Below are 16,702 nucleotides of genomic sequence, written 5' to 3' on the forward strand. Positions count from 1 at the left end.
CTGACATTTCTAAAACCTGAGGGAACTGGATCATGTGATCTGCAGGAAACTCACCCGAGTCAAAGTTGAGAATAATCAGAAACTTCCCGCCATCTCTTACCTTTTCTGTATCTTCAGCCTCCCTTGCGTTGTACTGTAAAACCTCACATTTTTCACTGTAAGAAAAAGCAAAATGAAATTCAACATGAACTTTTCCAAGTTAAAGTTAATGTGGAAATGAATACACACCACTAAAGTCGCCTGCTGTGAACACTAAAACTTCACATTCTTTGAACTGGACATCGTGCTGGGCATGTAATGGTTCAGTATAGCCAGACTGTTCAAAGCAGCAGCAATGTGCTCTGGCGTGACAGTGATGGTAGCAGGTCTGTCTCCTAGCTTCCCTTCTCCCTGATGACAGTGCCCCCCAAGCCCAAGGGTGGGAGAGACCACAGCCACCACTGTGGAAAGGGACATGCAACCTCCAACTGCAGCACCCATCACAGGAAAGGACAGAGGTGCCCAGGGCCTAACCGAGACTCAAGCACGGTAACAGCAAAAACACAGGGTGGGCCACAGATTAATTGAGCCACTGGAATTTAGAATTTAGGAGATAAATGAAACCCTCAACATAATCTGTTTCAACCAAACTATACAACACAGTAGCATCAACTCAGCCCCCGTAGTCCTTGGTTCTTAGTCTGGACACTGAAAATTCACAACTGAGTCCCAAAAAGAAGGGGATGCCAGTTCACCACTTCCAGCACTTTTGCCCACTTCCTCCCATGTTTACAATGACCATCTACAAACCTGCAGTCCAGCCAGGGGAGGACTGCAAACCAGCAGGCTGGTAAGTCCGTGCCTCACCAAAGGAAGGAGCCACCTCTGCCATCACCCGCAGACCACCTAAAAGGAGCCTGTGCAACCTACACCCTGGCCAGAAGCATCTGCCATCAGGCAGCCAGACCAGGAGAACCGCTGGAGTGCCTGTCACCACAGAAACGTGAGGACCCCTTCCATCAAGGACATGGCAGAAGGAGACAAGTGTTCCCCACATATCATCTGAATGGCACAAACAAGGGACCATTTCCTCATTTAGGTAACTTTACACCAGAGCATACATATAAACACTCCAAGTATTTATAAGCTATTTATTCTCAGATTGAAATCAACATATATGGACCCCTACAATCATACCAAACTTCACCAACTCTGCTGACCATCTTCAACAGACCACTGGTTTAATTAAATGAGTTAGTATAGGTAAAATATTTCTACTCTATTAAGTATCATTATTACTGACTCTCATTAATTCCAAAGTGTAAGAAAGAGAACAAAGTCTTTAAGCACTATAATTCCTACAGAACACATCTGTTCTACATAAGCCTATAGCACATGATTCAAAGACAGTCACCCAACTGGTTAACAGTCTCTTATTGCAACTAGATCACTGCATTTCTCATAGCACTATTAAGATCAATGCCAATGGTCAGAAACTGTAAACACAATGAACGATGAATCCATAAAGTTAGGAAGCTATCTCACTGCATTTGCCATTAAAGTTGGGAAGTAAAAGGTCACTCTAATTACAGCCCTCTTCAACCACCTGGAGCTACCCACTGTTGTTATGAAGAGAAAGATACAAAGTGGGGAGGGGAGTAATTTTCCTCTGCAAGTTGCATGATCCAGTGTCTAGGAGACAAAGGCTGTAAACACTCCTTGATGATCAAGGGAGTGAACGGAGCTGGCACTGAAATGTTATTTTTTCTCACACAGCAATATGAAAGGTCACAAACTATTTGGCATTCTTGAGAGAGTCAGGAAAATGCGTGGCAAGTACTTTCAACATAGACAACTGAACAGACATTTACGGAACCCCCACCAGGCGACAGGCACCGTGTGGGGTGTACAAGGTGATAAAGACAGGGCTCCCGCCCTCAAGGAACTGGAGACCCCCATACCATTTGCTGAAGCAACCTGGAGTCAATTTCATAGCCTAACATTCCCATCTCCTGTGTACCCTGATCCAGCAGATATCTTCTGGTGCCTATAATGGGCAAAGTACCTTGCGAAATGCCCCAGTCGCAGACAGACAGCACACAAAACACACCCTCCTCTGCCGGGTCATGCCTGCTTCTCATCCCCACTGATTTGCGAAAGGAGAGCCAACAAGTGTGGGGCCACTGATCCAGAGGAGCCTTCAAAGGTCTGAGGAGGTGACTCATGCCCGACCCCACAGTGGCCTGTTCCTAGAGATCACTCAAGAGGCCATAGAGAGCCCTGAGCCACGCTTACTCCTGAACTTCGACCACAACTCAGTACTTCCAGAGCCTCCCCCAGTTCTCACCTGCTTAGAACAATCTGAAACAATGGGTACTTACAAAACTCACTTGAATGTGAGGCTGGCTGGTCACACAGAGCTCCCTTTCACATTTCTGAAACCTCATTTTACAAGTACCTTTCTCAGGCAGGCCTGCCCTACCTTTCTTGTGCACCACCATGTCTCCAGCTGACATCAACTGAGCTGAATAAATATTTGCTGAACAACAGGTCATACTTATTTATGATACGTTCATCATCAAGGTAAAAGGATGTACTCCTAGGATTTGGGTCATAAATTGTTGACAAAGGCAGAAAATACACATTCCTAAGGTAGGTAGCTCACTGTCCCTCTTAAAATCCACAATATAAATATTTTGGAAAAGGCTGCAATGTTCTTCACTCATTCATAAACAACATACACAAAACAATGACACATTACCACATGTCACCATGCGTTAGAAGAGCTAACACAGGGGACATCACTCAGAGGACACAGACATGCAGAGGACACAGACATGCAGAATTCACCCAGTGGAAGCCATCAACTGGTCAAGTAAGTCTACTTTGTTTCAACACCGATACTGAAGCTAAAGAAGCACTTTTCTTGTTAAATTTTTACTTTATTGTGTAATTACTAGTAGTCTAACAATATTTATTAACTTCTAAGGTTGTTCATTGTAAATATACAGTATTTAACTAAATGATGGTTTAAATAAAGCCCAGGAAACCTAAAATTGTTTCTGTTGGAAAACACCTTCTAAATTCTAAAACAGAAATGACTTATAATCTTAGATTATAACCTGTTACAAGTTTCATCAAATTTTTACTTTATATTTAGTACAATGTGCTACAAACAAGCATCAAAAAAAAAAAAAAAAAATACTCTTTAAAATTTCTTGGTTTGCCCAGGTTTTGTAAAAGAGAGGATTCACAAAGGACAGGCACAGAGCTTGGGCTTGAGACGACCTTAGATGGAGCGAGAACCAGCACGAGAATAAAGACGAAAACAAATGACCGACGTGCTGCTGCTCAGAGTGGGGCACACTCCATGCCCACCTCTAACAACATCAGCCCCACAAAAATAGCCAGACCAGCTCAGCATTTCAGATGTGTACTCTTCCCTTTTGGGTGGCTGAAGCCAGGACAAATAAAGAAAAAAGCGAACAAACTAACAAACCAAACAAACCTGGAAATTTGATAAGGTTTATACAAAAAAAAAGAGGTACATTTCATTGACGTTTATTATAAGTCTAAAACTACTGGGCAAAGATGACATGCACTCTTCACACCTGAGAAACATTCAAACTCAAATTAACCTCTGGGGAAATCATGGAAGCTTCTTCCCCTTAAGTGTGATTCTCTGCTCCTTCTGAGAGTGAATGGCACCAGAATACCAGGAACGGGCAAGGGCCATGAAGGTCCCAGGTGATCAAGGCACTCAAATGACAGACATAACACCTCCCATCAGAACTCCTGGAGCATGCAGTGGCAGTGTCCCAGCAATTCTGGTGTGACGAAGATCTAGTAAAATCCATTCTCAGGAACTACCATGTCACTCACCACGAAGCAATGGCTTCCAAACCTCTGTCCAGTCATTGGCAAGGCCTGAACTCCACTATGGAAGTAGTCAGTTATGCGAAAAACAGAGTTAACCATCAGCCTCTGGGTCTTGATTTGAGGATATGAACATTCCACTGCCGTGCGCTGTGGTTCACCAGTCACCCCAGAGAAATGTGCATGGCCAGGTTTATCAGCCACAGGAGGAGCTGTCTGATTTTCAGCTCTATGGAAAACAGCACCTCCCCGAGCCTTTGAGGCACACGTGAGCTGCAGAATGCTGACTCTGAGACTCCACAAGCTAAATACCAATCCAGTTCAAGTACGTATAGCCCAGTCAAACAAGGGATACTTATAATTGTTGCTAAACATATCTCATCATCAGGAAGCCCTGAAGTATAAGTTCTTGAGAATAACTGCAAGGTAAAAAAAAACTCCCACCCTGTATGCAAGCTGAAGTCAGGCACTACTTTCCTGATGACGTAGTTAAAAGTTCTATTCGAGAATCAGTGAAGAAGCTTTTCTGCAGTGACGTTTTTACAGGCAGAAGATCTCAAAGAGGAACTTTTGAAGCTGAAATTCTAGGGCCAACTATCTGTTTATGCTGTTTGTTCAGCTAGCTCTGTATTTTCCCCTTGGCACAGATTTACAAAACTGCTTTTCTTCTGTACTTCTGGTCTTGAAAACAGAGCAGCACAACAGCTTGAAAGGAACCTACAGTTCACCCTGTCTTTTCAACTACCTAAGAAAGAAAAGCTTATCACAGGCAAGCAGAGGTAATGTAATGGCTAGAAAACATACATACTTTCAATTTAGAAATAAAACTTTCTTCCAAAATTACTGCACCTTCGTTTGTTTTTATTCACATTCTATAGTTACAAGGGCATGAGATTCTTAGGTATCAATAGAGGCTTGAGTTTAAAAAAGCATGAAAAATACTACTGAAACCTTCAATAAAAGCATTACTCAAGGAACCTCACTTTAACTGTCCTTGAGTGACAGTAGTGAATGACTCTTTTACACCCGAATACATCAAGGATCACAGAGCACAAGCTACAGAAAGGATAAAAACACACTCCCCTTGAGCTTTCATTAAAGAAACAGAAAATGAAGGAAGAAAAAAGGTCTGGTGATGTCTCCTTCATCCAACCCAAATGCCTCTCAGTGATGTCAAAAGCACCTACAGAGACTGCTCATCCTTCATGAACTTCCTCTGTGAATGCACTGAGTGCTTTCAGGCCATCCTTACAAGTAAACAGGAATGTTTAGTTGCCACCTGAAGCAAAAATACAAAAGTTCGCTAATGCTAAAAATTGTCATGAAACGGAGCTTGGGTTTACTTTTAGCATCAAAAAAACTTTAAAAATAGAACAGAACACAAAAAGTACTGGCAAAACAAGCAAACCAAAACAAATGCATGCATACGAACACCCACAAAAATCAAACTGAAATGTCTCCCATCACTGGTTTATAAACATCAGATTAAAACACCCCAGATGACATCCACTGCACTAAAAAAACCTCTCTGGGCTGCTGGGGCATAAGAAACTATTTGCCAAGAAGCCTTAGTCCTATAAACCACTTATGTGCTTGGCTCACCTCATCTCAGGGAGGAAGGTCTTCTTATAGGCATCCTCGATGTCCTGAAGATAGGCAGAGGTGATCTTCATCTCATGTGGCTAAAGAAAAGCAGAAAAATCAAGCTGGGAACATTTAGACTCATGTTCTTTTTCCTGTGCTCACGTAAAATGTGAAGACAATCAATGAGCACTGTTCTCTTCAAACAACTCATGCTGGGCACTTCAGCGACCCCAGGGTGACAGAGAAGGGCCTCAGCATCAGTTAGAAGTACTCCTTCTACTACAGTGAACACCTGTTTGCCCAGGTGAGCCCATCACATGACCTTCCTCCACAGGCTCTAAGATGTATTCTAAGAATAGGGTTAAGAAAAAAGCCCCTTTTATAAAGTTATGCTGCCTGTCTTTCCTGTTCCATCGAGCCTGAGTGCAGGCCACAAAAGACCACAGGTCATGGGGGGTGGCGTGGCCTGCCTGTCCCCATCTGTCCTTAGCATCCTCCTCCTTGTGGTTCAGCCCTCTCCAGCTCTCCGACCTCCTCCCCTTCTCTACCACTCACCCGTCTTCCCCCAAACCCCTCTCCCACTTCTTCTACCTTTCACAGCCCTTCCCATTTAAGTGTGCTAATCCAATTTCAGTAATTCAAAAGTCCTATTATAAGTGGTAAGCTTCACTATCTAAAACTTACAGTTTAGCAATGCCGAAGGCTAAGTTTACTATCTTTTCGCCTGTTTTATTTTCTTCGTGGCATTTACTTCTATCTGATGTATTTCTTATCTATTTTCTTGTTTACTATGGGTCTCCCCCATTAGCATATAAGCTCATGTCCACCCTGTTCAGTGACATATACTAGCACCACCAGAGTAGATGCTCAATTAACACTCATACTTGTGGGAAAGAGAAAGGAAATAAGAAATTAATAGGCCTATTGGTTCACCTTACCAAATGATGAAAATATTCTAAAACTGAATTATGGTGGTAGTTGCACCAACTTGGTAAATTTACTAAAAACCATTGAATTGTACCCTTCAAAATGGGTGAATTTTAGAGTATAAATTATACCTCACTAAAACTGTTCAAAAAACAAAACAAAACAAAAGAACCCCAATCATTTAAGGAGTGCTCACTACATGCCTGTAACTGCAGCAGTGAGACCAGGCACAGGGGAAAGGACACACAGGAAGCTCTATGTTCTTATCACTGTCAGAAAAGGGATCCCATCTTCCCTCAGGAGAAATACTGAAACTGGAAGTTGTACTTTCCAGTAAGGACTTGGCATCAGGGCAGACAGTCTCTGCTAATCTCTGTATCCTCCTAGGTACCTGGCACAGGAACCTTGCATATAGGAGGTGCTCAGTATTAGCACAGTGAGTGAAACCAACAACAGCATTGCAGAATAGGTGATATGACTGTAAATCATTATCATTAGTTATGTTCCAAGTAAAATAAGATTAAATGCAGACTGATTATAAAAGGGACTCCACTGTACTACAAACATAACATAAAAACAACCATCTCAGAAATCTGACCCACAAATACTAGATAAAATATTTAGTTATCAATAAGTTTGCCTGTTTTCTTAGAACTTAGAAATGGCTAGGAACTGACAGGAACATCTAAAGGCTGCAACACAGAGGCACAGACTGCACTAAAATCAAAATAAGTACGCACACTTAACAATATAATGTCTCTTTTATAAAACGTCTCCTTTCCTTACACACAGTGGAAATTTTAGCTGGTGACAGTACTCATCTAACTTTACTTGGAAAAATAAAAAATTTGAAAGCTCTAATTTGGACCTCAGAATTGTTTCTGAAATAGTTATCCCAGATAACAAAATAATTACCTAGAGAATTCTGAATATATGCCTGTTTTTCTCAATAAATATTGGTGTAATAAGCAAAGATGTCCAAAATTACTCCACTGATAAATAATCAAGTATTTCTAACCTGCAGTTCCCTCCATTTGCACTTGATGGAATGTCCTTGGAAGTCTAAATCACACATCATGCTTATGCGCACACTCTTAAACGAGAAAAGGCCCTGTTTCATACGTGTCTACTTCTGAAAGAGAGGAAAGCCAGTCTTGTGGGACCTATCAGTAGCAGCAAAGGATAACCGGAGCCTTCTGCTTATCTTACACGTATGTGCCATTCAGAGAGGTATGTACTGAGCACCCACAAGAATCCCAGCACTGAGGATGGGCACTGGAATCAGGAACAAAGAGGCATCCCTGCATCTTCATCACAATATCACAGAAATCATTAACTTCCTCCAAGAAAAAAAACTGTAATACTAAACAAGAACTACCCATAAGGGCAAAGATGGTCTCTGTTAATCTCTGTATCCTCCATCAAGCCTACAGAGCTACTGATGGCCACAGGCTAACTTCTAAATGTGGAGTTTCTATACCATCTAATTAAGACTCAACTGAAAGTATAAAGAGAGAAAATGGATGTGTGGATATCACTGCTCTACTGCTCTAGAATCAGTAAGCAGAAAAAAGAGGGAGAGAGGCACAATTTGAGTTAAACAGATGGAAATGATGAACTGAAAGGATATTAGAAATAGCTTTCAATTTGTGGGAAAACAACAGAACACAAAAACCCTTTAGAGACTAGAGTAGTCAGCAGAGTGATTTCTGTCTGGAGGCCTTCCCTGTCCTCACAAGGACAGCTCAGGTGACTCGGGGACAACAACGGGACTGGAGATCACTGGTGGGAAGTAGCTCCTAACCAGGGGCAGTACCAGCCTGAGCCCCGGAGCCTCCCCTCCACCTGCACAAGTGCCTTCTCTCAGCTGGGACCTACTGTGCGTGCCACCCATCTTGGTGAGGACTGTCAAGAATTCGTAACCTACTGTAAACATGACTTTTAAGTGCTGATCTACGTTAAATATAGCAAGGACACTTAAAAATAAGCTTGGCCTCCCACTTAAAAATGAAGGTACATTTCCTTTCTTCTGAATGCGATTCTGGATCTCTGGAACAGGCACATCGACATAGATCACCACATGGGGAGGCAGGTATTCGCAGATGGTGACCTTCTTCACATCATTGTAGTGTTCCACACCTGGCACACACAAAAGAGGCACATCTGTCATCTAACAGTCCTCACAGAGGTTCTCAAACACACTCCTTCTTGAATAAAGGGGAAAAGGTGTAGGCAATTCTTAGAGCCATGTCATCACATGACAGTCCTAGCTGTAACCACTGACCACATGTACACAGCGTGTGACTGTGTTCCAGGTGCCATGGGGCATCTGCACACATCAGCTGTAATGCTCATAGCAACCCTGCAAACAGTGCTTCCCACCCCCATTGGATTTACAGGCCAAAAGTGTAGGGATGAAGGGCCGGCCAATGGCTCACTTGGGAGAGTGTGGTGCTGATAACATCAAAGCCACAGGTTCGGATCCCTATATAGGGATGGCCAGTTTGCTCACTGGGAGAGCGTGGTGCTGACAACACCAAGTCAAGGGTTAAGATCCCCTTACTGGTCATCTTTTTTTTTAAAAAAAGCACAGGACTGAGAGAAATTAAGCAACTTACACAAAGTAAAACACCAGGATTTAAACCGTGACCTCAACAGCATTCTAAAGGACACATCTGTAACGCATCTTGGCCACATGTGAGAGTGCACTTTTACTTCCTAGGCAAGGGAAGGTCACGCAGTTGTCCATTTTAGTGTTCTGTGAACTGAAAGGCACTATATACACCTGCTACATGTGTATTTCTTCACAGTAATAACAAATAAAAGAGTCTGATCTTCTCTAGAAAGTAAAAACATTTTTAAATACTTTATTTTTCAAATAACTCAACAGCAAAATGTCTAGGTACATGTACACGGGTTCAGCATACTTCAGTAAATTTAATCAGCTACATAGAACTATCTACTGAATCAGATTTAGTAATAAAAAACAAAATTAAATGCAGCTAAGGCTGAGGAAGAATTCTACTAAAGTTATCGTTACACAGAATATATTATACAGACTGCAATCACGTAACAACTGTGATGCTAAAGAGTGTCTCTGTTGTTTTGAAGAATACTCTGCGCCTGGACATCCTCCTGCACAAACCAACTGTACCAGAAACCAACAGGGAGGATCCACTCCAGTGTGTGGAATGAAACCACCACCCCTCACCCACCACAGGGGCAATGTCAAGAAACCATTGCCTATGCAGATTTTCACACGGTGGAATCTTCCAGAAGTGACAAATGGGTGACCATGCTAAGGTCCACGGAAGACAATTACTTTGCTCTAAAGAAAACGTTCTAGCGACCAATCCTAGTAACTTTCACTTTAGAGGCAATCTCGGGATGGACCTCTGACCCAAGGCCAGGGACGATGTGAGCTGGAGGGACAGGAAGGACTACAAGGGAGGAGACCAAAGCAGAGGACTGAGGCTGACCGTGGGCACTGTTCACCCAACCACAGGACACAACGCCATCAGGCAGGACACAGCAGGCCTCGTGTGCCTCCTCTGCTAGGTCTCCCTTCCTCCTTAATCCTGCGAGCATCCCTGCTTCCTAGGCAATTTTTCACCATGTCATAGGCCATCCACGCTATCGCCAACATGGTTTGCTTCCCCCAACCCAACACTTAAGTTACTCTTGCTATCATCACCAACCCCCAATGGTGAAATCCAACAGTCATCTCTTAGTTCCCGTCACAGTCCACGTGACACTGACAACCAACCTTCCTCGCCCATTCTCCTTGAACACCTCTGACAATTCAGCTTTAACTCCTCAGGGAGCTCCCATGTGCCCAGAAATGGCACCCCAAGATCTGTCTCAGCCCTCAACCTCACTGCACGGTGTGCCCAGGATAAGCAGGCCCACTGTCAGTGTTGACCCCAAACTCTCCCACCAGGACAGTCCTCAGGATCTCAACACAGACATCCCCCTGCCTGCGGGCGTCTCCACGGCCTCTCTCTGAGGAACCTCACACCCAAGATGACCAAACGCAAAGCCACTTCACAGTCGTTGCCTCAACTCCCACCCCGAGTCCTTCTCGCTCAGCGGTCCACTAACCAGGCAGGTCCACCGCCACTCCCCCGCAGTGCCCCCATGAGGCTGACCACCCAGGCCTGCCCAGTGTCCCTCTCAGGAGTTAACTCACGCTGCCCAGCAGAGCCTCCACCCTGGGCACAACGTCCCACTCCAGCCTCATCCCAACTGGCCTCCCTTTGAATTTCCCCTCACCTTCAGACAAATGCCTGTGACCATCCTGAACTCAAATCCAGCCACATCCTTGCCATGCTTAAAATCCTGCAGTGGTGCCTCAGTACTTCAGGACAAAATCCAAACGTCCTCACCAAGGTGTAAGCCCTTCCTCTCCAGTGTCACCCCTGGCCAGCACCTGGCCTCACTCCATGACAATGTCGCTGGCCTGCTGCTGACGCAGGTTCCTCCACCCGTTCCTCGCCTCCCCCACCCCTACTGCACCGTACATGACTCACCACTCATCATGGAAGCTGTCCCTGACAACTAGCCACCTCTCAGCCAGTTAGTGGTTCCCCCTGTGTGCTTCCACAGGACCCCTGAGGAATACTGAACAGCCGGTAAGTGCGTTTTATTGCAGTTAACCATCTGTTGGTTTAACGGCCCCCTTCCTTGCTCCAGGGCTGGGGGAGTCTTGTCTCCAGCATCTGTATCTCCCCAGCACTTAACACAGAGTCTGGCACATGGCAACACTCGAGAAACGCTTGCTGACTGAGCCCAGCGCCTGCCGTTGTGTCTAGGGAGGGCTAGCCCCTTAGTCAGAAGCACAGGCTCTGACTACTCTTTGGGGCTACAGGCACACAGGGGCCTCCCCTAACACCAGGACACAGAAGCAGGCCAGGAGCAGACAGCCCCGCCCGCAGAGTCATCACCTGGCTTGCTTCAGTCTCCCCATCCACTAACCAACAATGTATGCACTGACCCCCAATTTCAGCTTCCCACCAGCTCAGCCACCTCAGCCACACATGAAAATGACAGCAGTCAGACTGGCCACACGGTCTGTTCAATGCGCTGCCCCAACACTTCCTCAAGGGCACCTCCTCTTAACCAATTATCCTTTTCCATGTGCCATCTGTCAGACCTTTCATAGTACCCAGCCCCATGCTGTTCTCTCTAAAATGTAAGAGCAGCAGCAAGAAGAGAAGAGGCTGTGGCGACGTTGCAAACCACACAGGACAGGCACAGGGAGCGGGACAGGTCCACACAACCACGCACTAAAAGTTGCAGAGCTCGGCGAGAGCACATCCATGGGAAGAGGAAAAGCAGCAGGCTGCTAGGGTTGGCCGTACTGGCAAGGTTCCTGGACAAGGCTGACGGTTTATTGTGTGTGTCAGAGAATCTGGGCCCTGCTCTGTCTGCACAGAGAGGTGGAGAGGACAAAGGATGTCTGTTTTAGGATGAAAAGAGGATGAAAGGAACCTCAGTAAGTTCCCTTTTCTCCTGTAGAAACTTATTAAGTAAAGGCACTTATTCATCTACTTAACAGACAAGCACGGAGCACAGGAACTGCACAGAAGCTGCACACGAGCAGAGGCAGCCATGGGCAGCGCTGACTCACACTGCTTCCGGATGAAGCCTTGCTTGAACATCGCCTCCAGGAAAACGAAGTCGCTGAAGATGGAGCGCTCCAGCACGACACCTTGTCCTGTTTGAAAACAGGGAAACAAAAACTAAAAATCAGATACCAAGCACTGGAAACTAGCGATTTCACTTCAGATAGGGGAAACAGTCATTTACAATTCCATTTCCAAACCAAATACATCCAAAAGAACACATACATATTTATAAGTGGGAAATCATTGTCAAAAACTGTAACACCTTTCTGGTTTTTGGTAAGGTAATATTCTGTTTCATTCAGCCAGCTATAACAAAAGCATCTGGTTAACACAAAAAGTGTTTTGAGTTTTAAACAACCTATTTTACCCCCCACTGTGCCCACCACAATCTTGTGCCTGCCCCAGCCACTCTGGTCAGATCCTGGAGCTGTCCTCAACTCCCCGCTCTCACACCCTGGCCCCACTCATCAGCAAACCATCACATCTCAAATGTAGCCACCAAGCACCACTCCCACCCTCAGGTCCCCTCACCTCCTTTCCCTGCTTCTGCCCTTGTCCCCAGACTGTTCGCGTACCCCAGAGGAGCATTCCCAAACTTAGGCAAGACCGTGTTACTCCTGCGCTCAAGCCTCCTAGCAGCTTCCTCTCTCCTTCAGAGGAAAAACCAGTCCCTGCCATGGTCCTCCAGGCCAGGCCGTCTTGCCTGGGCCACTTCTCCAACCTCATCTTCATTCACCCTTACTCGCTGCGCTACTGTCACAGCAGCTCCCTCATGGTCACTCTTGCAGCTCAGAGCACGAGTTCCTAAGGCCCCCAGCTGGTCTCCTTGCACTCAGCACTGTATGTCGGGGCAGGGGCCTCCCCTAACCTTCCCATCTCAAAGAGCGGCCCCCAACCCAACTCCTCAGCCTGTTCCTCAGAGCATCCCCCAACTCACTCACTGCCTGATGTACTTGCTTCCACGGTTAGTCTTTATCCCCCTACGAGAATACAAGCTTCCCTTCCTGTGGTATCCCAGCTCCTAGAATGGGCCTGGTACGCAGCAGGCACTCATTAAATACTTAATGAATATGTTAACATAGTACAAAGTGAATATATTAACATAGTACGAAAAGAAACAAAAAGTTTTCATTTAACAAATAAAATGTTTCTTTTTAACTTTAAGAAATGTGTAGTCACAAGACAGGGCTGAAGTATATTTCAGAGAGAATCTGGGGTACGCCCCAAAGTCAGTATTAAGCCCAAGCTATTACTTCATCAGCTCCTATAAGTTGGATCCTACTACAGAACATCAAAAAGCAGACTGCAGACCACATTTTTTTCTTAAGAGCTAAGAAAAAAATCTAACCAAAATCAGTGCTTACATTCACATAAGAAAAAAGAATCACTAATAAAATGTTGGAACAGCAAGACCAAATCAGACCCCTCTGCAAGTGCTAAGATGAGAGCAGTACCTTGTGCTCCGTGCACACGCACAGCATATGCCGTGGCCTAACATAGCTCAGGCCGTGACTCCCAAACACGGGAGTCAGCCCAAACACAGGCTTGTCAGCCAGCTTCATCAGTTATATGGACTCCTTGTCAAAAATACACTCTTGTTCTCACAGCTCAGACCCCATGAAGCCAAGTCTCTAGTGGCAGCTGAGCTTCTCTGTGTAAGAAAGCTCATCAGGAGCTCTGACCATCAACCAGTGTGGCAACTCATATATAAAGCAGAAACAAAGCCCATAAAAATCAACCAATCTCCCTCTCCCACACATATACCATTTGCTTCAACCAGTGAATTCAGAGCCACAGTGGTATTATGGCTTTGACCAAGAATCAATAGTGTATCTGCTGTCCGGTTCTCAGGATGCTTTGGAGTCCAGCCCACATTTAACAAGCACTGCAGTTTCCCAGATAACGCAGCCCTGCCTGGACTCTGATCTCATTCTGAACATGCATGGCCTGTGTCCCCACCCCATTCGCCCACCCTTCCTTCACCTAACTTTGTTTCCTGATCTCTGCTGCCCATCTCCCAGGCTCTGGACTTTGCCTGCCCCAATATATAACCCTTGTGCCTTTCTTCCCTGCTTTGGGTAACTTCCAGGGACACATCTCTCTTACTGCACAGGCTATGGGACCGTGTCCCACCTCCTCCAAGCCTGCCATCTTCTCAAGGTTCAACTTCTACCCTGTGGTCATACAGTGAATTCCAGGCCATCTCTGAGCCCTCCAGGACAATCCTATTTTGTTGTCATCCACGTCTCTGTGTGACACATGCCCCATCTTCACAAGGAGGATTTCACTTCCTCCCAGTTGCTGTTACGTCCTCTCTTTCCTCCATCCTCCTGACATATTTCATTTATATAGTTAGAGCACTGATATGAAAATTTCATACAATTCATAAATCCCACTCCGGTACGCAACAATGAAATATTAAGTTAATTTTTCTCCAAAGCAACAATAACATGGGTTTCAGAGAATTTATGATCATACTGTAAAGACAGAACTTGCCTCATCAAATACCCTTAAAGAAAAGCTCTACTTAGTGGCAATTTAAAGTGCTTGAACTCTAGAACAGGGTTTAAGAACAGAAACACTCCCCAGAGCTACCTGACTGATGACACTGCACCTGTGCTTAGCAAGTGTTCCAAGGCGTCTGCGTACTGCAGGAGACGATTGGCGTACAGCCAGGACTGCAGACGGTAGCTATGGCCATCATTACTTTGCGGGTCATCATAAAATTTTTCCAAGCTACAGCTGCCATTAAACTCTACGTCAAGGGGTTTTCCATCTCCTGTAGTGCTGTCTGCATAATGTATCCCAGCTTCAGGAAAGTGCTTTAAGCCTGAGAAGAGAAATAACTGGATCAAGTGTGATATGGATCACTCCCATCGGCGAGCACTGTGGACCAAAACCCAAAGCCATCTGAATGCCATCAGCGGGGCTGGTTCATTTCATTAAGACCTGTGGGAAGTTGCCCTCATGCCTGTGTTACACTGTGTGTAAAGGAAGTACATAAAATACTGAAGACAATGTGCGTGATGTGCACATTGTGTAAGATAACTGTGTGTTGTGGGCTGCACTGTGCCCTTGTAGAAGTTCCTCCTGAAAGGACAGCTTCTTGTCACCAGAGAGCCCCTCTATGCAAGAGGGCAGCTGCATCAAATGCAACCCAAAGGTACAGTGGACAAACATGAAGTCAGGAAGCGGGGTTCTGATCCTGGCTTTCCCACTGACCGACTGTGTGACATCAGCTTATCTCACCGAGTTTACCCATCTGTACATGACAGCAATAACAGCCCTGTCTATCACAGAGGCTGTCACAAAGCTCAAATACGACAGCTCACGTGGAAGTGCCCTGCTTACACTGTCAAGATAAAATTCCAATTCACACTGACAACCAGCATGGATTTTTTTTTTCACTTTCCAAATCTGAAAGATTATAATAGCTTTTACCGTAAACATTCCAAAAATGTAAAATACCCACCCTAGGCCCAATTCTACCTAGTCAATATTAAAATAAAATCAAAATGAGATAAGCAACCATATATCTGAGAAAAAGGTGCCATTCCGCATGACAAATTCGTACCGAGTTTCTCTGCTATTTGTTTTGCAAGCTTGCCTTTTCCAGAACATATATTGCCATCTACAGTTATCACTTTGCTGTACTGTGTCAGTTTTTTGGTTGTTTTTTCACCAAACACGAATGCCAAAGGTCCATACCGCCACTTGCACTGCACACTGGTATGAATTCCTTCCTGAAAAACACAACACCAAACAACAGCACAACGTGACCATTCTGGTTACTGCAGGCATTAGTAACTATTAGGTAACAATACCAAGAAACTCCTCAGTGATAAAAATGCCAACATCTATATCTTCATTACCTATTTATTTAATTATCTGTCCTCTGCCCTCCCCCATGAAAGTACCATAAGAGCAGGTGTATAGTCTGTTCGTTCACTGCTATATCTTCAGGGCCTGGAACGGTGCCTAAACAGAATATGCTTACTAGGTTCAATAAAAATAGGATGGATAGAAGAACAGATGAATGAAAGGGAGGAAGGGAGAGAGGGAGACTAGGGGGAGATAGGGAGGAAGAGAATAAAAAACGCTTCTCTAGTCCAGCCTCTGTCCTGAGCTCCTGACCTAGTTATCCCACTGCTTGTTCAACAGTTCCATCCACATGTCCAGAAGGGACCTGAAAACTAACAGACCTAAAACTAAAATGTTATATCTATATCCTAACTCCTAAATTTGCTTTCCTTCATAATAGGAAATATCTGTGGGACTATCCACTACTCAACAAACAACAAAAACAAACATGAGCATCATTTTTAATTTCTTCCTTTCTCCAACTCCACAATCACCCACAAAATCCTAACTCTTCAATCTCCCTAGACATAGCATCCCCTTCCTAGCCTGCTGCACTGATTCTGTACACATCCTCACATTTCTCATCTACAAGGCAAACACCTGCCTCATCTCCTGCATCCCCAATCTATTCTCCACACTATAGCCAAAACGATCTTTCCAATGGAAAAAAAAGAAAGAAAGAAAAAACACAGTAAAAAGGCAGACAACTAAAAAAGTACAACATACATGATCAATAAGAAAAACTAAGGACAGGAATGCCCAGCTTATTTTATAAGGATTAAATACAGGCAACAGCCACATGAAAAACTGTTAAAGTGCTACAAATAAAAAAAAATAAAAAAATTTTT

The 16,702-nt window shown here is 44.6% G+C and overlaps 1 protein-coding gene across 2 annotated transcripts in view; it reads right to left on the bottom strand.

Moving 5' to 3' along the window:
• NDUFA10 (NADH:ubiquinone oxidoreductase subunit A10) overlaps positions 1–16,702 on the bottom strand; it is a 61,071-nt gene that overhangs the window by 41,088 nt on the left and 3,281 nt on the right. For both annotated transcript variants that reach the window (XM_063109285.1, XM_063109295.1), the window contains 6 exons: positions 15,568–15,736; positions 14,608–14,823; positions 11,996–12,082; positions 8,384–8,505; positions 5,458–5,537; positions 101–155 (listed from right to left, as the gene is read on the bottom strand). In XM_063109285.1, the coding sequence (XP_062965355.1) occupies positions 101–155; positions 5,458–5,537; positions 8,384–8,505; positions 11,996–12,082; positions 14,608–14,823; positions 15,568–15,736 (729 nt within the window). The remainder of the gene's footprint in view (positions 1–100; positions 156–5,457; positions 5,538–8,383; positions 8,506–11,995; positions 12,083–14,607; positions 14,824–15,567; positions 15,737–16,702) is intronic.

Source organism: Cynocephalus volans, chromosome 1, assembly GCF_027409185.1.
Source record: "Cynocephalus volans isolate mCynVol1 chromosome 1, mCynVol1.pri, whole genome shotgun sequence".
In the NCBI taxonomy this organism is placed as follows: Eukaryota; Metazoa; Chordata; class Mammalia; order Dermoptera; family Cynocephalidae; genus Cynocephalus; species Cynocephalus volans.